Source organism: Eretmochelys imbricata, chromosome 4 (genome assembly GCF_965152235.1).
Source record: "Eretmochelys imbricata isolate rEreImb1 chromosome 4, rEreImb1.hap1, whole genome shotgun sequence".
Classification (NCBI taxonomy): domain Eukaryota; kingdom Metazoa; phylum Chordata; order Testudines; family Cheloniidae; genus Eretmochelys; species Eretmochelys imbricata.
The window spans coordinates 17195496-17198903 of record NC_135575.1 but is presented as its reverse complement, the minus strand read 5'-3'; the positions used below and the strand labels follow the sequence as shown (position 1 = coordinate 17198903).

General features: G+C 62.6%; 1 protein-coding gene across 1 annotated transcript; it reads left to right on the top strand.

Moving 5' to 3' along the window:
• The first annotated feature begins 487 nt into the window (after positions 1-487).
• Positions 488-2488, top strand: SOWAHB (sosondowah ankyrin repeat domain family member B). Its single transcript, XM_077814352.1, has one exon. The coding sequence runs from the start codon at positions 488-490 to the stop codon at positions 2486-2488; it is 2001 nt and encodes a 666-aa protein (XP_077670478.1).
• The last annotated feature ends 920 nt before the right edge of the window (positions 2489-3408 follow it).

Below are 3408 nucleotides of genomic sequence, written 5' to 3'. Positions count from 1 at the left end.
ACACACTTCAATTCTCCCCACCTTCTTTCGGTGACAGCCCTGAGCGTGGCTGTGATCAAAGGAAACGGGAGAGGGCAGGTAAGGTGAAAGTAAAAACAACCACTTGCCCGCAGGTGAGAGCTGAGTTTCTCTGCCTCTTGCCCTTCCTGGGCTCACACTCGGTGTGACTCCGGCCTGACTCATCCCGGGAAAGCAGGGGAGTGCTCGTGCCTGAGAGAGGGGAGGAGCTGGGGGGGTGGCTGGGCGGAGCAGAGGCGAGCAGGTGAAACTGACTCCAGGAGGAACTTTATCAGGGACTGGTCTCAAGGAGAAGGGCGAGCGTCTCCCTGCGGTGCCAGCCCCTGCCCAGGAGAGGGGGTGCAGGCCGGGGGCCATGCTGGGCTCGCTGGGCAGGGGCGAGGTGACAGCCCCCCGCTGCTGCGCTGGCCGGCCGGGGGCTGCCCTGCCCGGGTGTCGGTGACCCGCACCGAGAGACGGGGGCAGAGCCATGGCCAGGGAGCTGAGCCAGGAGGAGCTGCTGGATTTCCTCTGCCAGGCCGGCGGGCGAGTGACCAACGCCGCCTTGCTGGGGCACTTCAAGCGCTTCCTGCGGGACCCCGGGGCGGCCGGGCAGGTGCAGCAGCGCCGGGAGCAGTTCAAGAGCCTCGTGAACTCGGTGGCCACGGTGAAGCAGGAGGCGGGCGGCGGCCCCAAGTACGTGGTGCTGAGGAGAAGGTACCGGGACCTGCTGGGCGAGGAGCTGAGGCCACCTGCCGCGGAGCCGCCCCCCGGGCCCGGGCGGTGCCAGGGGCAGGGCCTGGCCGGTGCGCCCCCAGGGAAGGAGGCGGCTCCTCCAGCCGCCCAGCCAGGGAGCGGAGCGGGCTCCGCGGGAGGCCGGGGGAGCGGGGCGCACGGCGGGCTCCGGGAGCAGCAGCGCCCGGCCCCCCGCGGCCGCCTCCCCCGGGATCATCCCCGCTCCTGCCCGGGCGGAGCTGGCCGGGGGGCTCCCGGCCTCCCCCCGGCTGACTCAGGGAGGCAGGGAGCGGAGCCGCCTCCTGCCCCGGCTCGGGCCGCGGGCGGCCAGGGGCCCCCCCCGGAGCGCTGCGCCCCGGGCCCGGAGCTGCGCCGGGCTGCCCCGCACGCCCTCCCCGGGGCGCCCCGGGCTCCCGGCCCCTGCGCTCCCGCCTGGCTCCAGCAGCAGCGGACCCAGGAATGGGTGGAGGGGAGCCGAGGTGCGGGGCAGGCGGCCCGGGACAGCTGGTCCGCTCCTCTCTCGGCCGACGGCAGCTGCCCGGCCCCGGCCCCCCCCGAGGGTGGCTGGAGGTGCCCCCCGCCCATCTTCAGGAGCATCCGCTGCCAGCTGGCCCTGCAGGACCTGGAGGATTTCGTGGAGCAGGCGAGCCCCGGGAGCGAAGGGGGCAGCGGGGGTGGCACCGGCAGCGAGGGGAGCGACTCCCCGCAGGAGGCGGGGGACAGGGCTGCCAGCCCCTCCGGGGGAGCAGGCCAAGGGCCCAGGGACCCAGGGGTGCTAGCCTCACGCTGCCAGCCGCTCAGCAACGGGGCCCCCAGCCACCGCTACCTCCGCAGCAAGGGCAGGGCCAACGGGCAGGTGGTGGAGGTGAATGGCACCGCGCCCTGCACCCGCCACTCCTTCAGGAGCAAGAGCGCCCAGGGGAGCAGCAGGGTGTCCTCTTCCGAGGATGAGCTGAGGGCCCAGGACCAGGGGAGGAGAGGCCGGCGCCCCCGGAGATCCAGGAAGATGGCCAAGGGGGCAATATTGGCTTCCCCAGGTGTGGACACTCCCATCACGTTCCAGTTCTTGGGCTCTGTGCAAAGACAGACTTGTGTGCCTGCAGAGGAGGTGCTGCCCGTCCCGCAAAGACCTTTGGACTCCAGGCCCTCCTCTGTCCCGCTAGACCCCAGGGAACACAACTGGATCGTCATGGTGGCTGCTGGCTCCTGGGTGCAAGTCCGGGCGCTCTTCCTGGAAGATCCCCAGCTTGCTTTGCAGAGGGACTTTATTTCAGGCTACACCGCACTCCACTGGATCGCCAAACATGGAGCCAACCAAGTGCTCCAGGACTTGGTCAGCGGGGCCGAGAAAGCGGGCACCCCCCTGGATGTGAACGTGAAGTCCAGCTGTGGCTACACCCCATTGCACCTAGCGGCCATCCATGGACACCAGAGGATCATGAAGCTGCTGGTCCAGAAGTTGAACTCCAAGGTCCATGTGCGGGACAGCAGTGGAAAGAGGCCTTGGCAATACCTGAGCAGCTCAACCTCTGGAGAAGTGTGGCAGCTGCTGGGGGCTCCAAAGGGCAAGACAATCTTCCCTATCCAGCCCTTAGTCAGACATGCCTCACCCCCCAGAAAGGCCAAGAGCCAGGAGGTGGCCAGGAGCATCAGCAGGAAAACCTCCCTCGCAGCCTGCCTGAAACCAAAGCACATGAAATGGAAAATGGCTACCAAGTACCCTGCCCTGAGGGAGCGGGAGGAGTATAGTGACTGACAAGGCAGCAGAGTTACCCCAAGGTGGGGACCACATGTACAAGCCTTGGGTATTTGGCACAGAGCCCTTCTAGGCAGGTTGGTTCGCACAATGTGGGGTCAGTCTAGAGGTGGAGGAGAGGGGGCACTTTCTGGTTGAACTACTAGGGGATCCTTTTCTGGCCTATTTTTAATAGAAAATCCATCTAGAAACCTTCTGTCCAGTGAGCTAATGCTGTGACAACTCCCTGCCATATGAGACCGCCAACTTTGGGAGGCAGCTGGGGGCACTCGCTCCCTGAAGCTTAGCCATGACCCCTACTTGAGATCTCAGACTACTGGCCCCTAGTTCAGGCGGTTAGTCTCAGAAGCAGTTCTTTAGATGCTGGAAAGGTGTGGTGGTGAAAGATAGGCAAGGGAGTAAGTAGTGATCACAGGAAGAAAAGATTTTGAGAAAACCCTAAATCATCCCTATCTGACCTGGCCTCCAGATTGAAACCAAGAGCAGAGAGTGAGCCAAAACTCACCTTCAGGTACTTCCTGCTGTGGAGGGAGGCACAGATCGTCACCAAAACAATAACAGAAATATTCACGTGTGGGGGGAAGGGAGTGGTGATAAAGCTGTTAAATTGGAACATCGTGTGCACTACACTAGTTGTACAGACAAATAATTCATGTTAGCAGCCAAGGGTGTGTGAGGAGAGAATGGAGACTCTTCCCTTGGGAATGTTAATGAGAGAGATGAAGAATCCCTGGCACAGTCCTCATCCTAGAGACCCAACCTTTAAAGCTGCTTTGATGAACATCCAAGACTTGTTGTTTCAGTGTAGATCAAAAGAGTAACTGAAAAAGGCACTGTCACAAAGATGAGAAATATGGCTAATCTATTTAAAAAACAATGTTTTTAAATTAACAAGGTTCCTAAAGCTTTTTTTTTTTTAA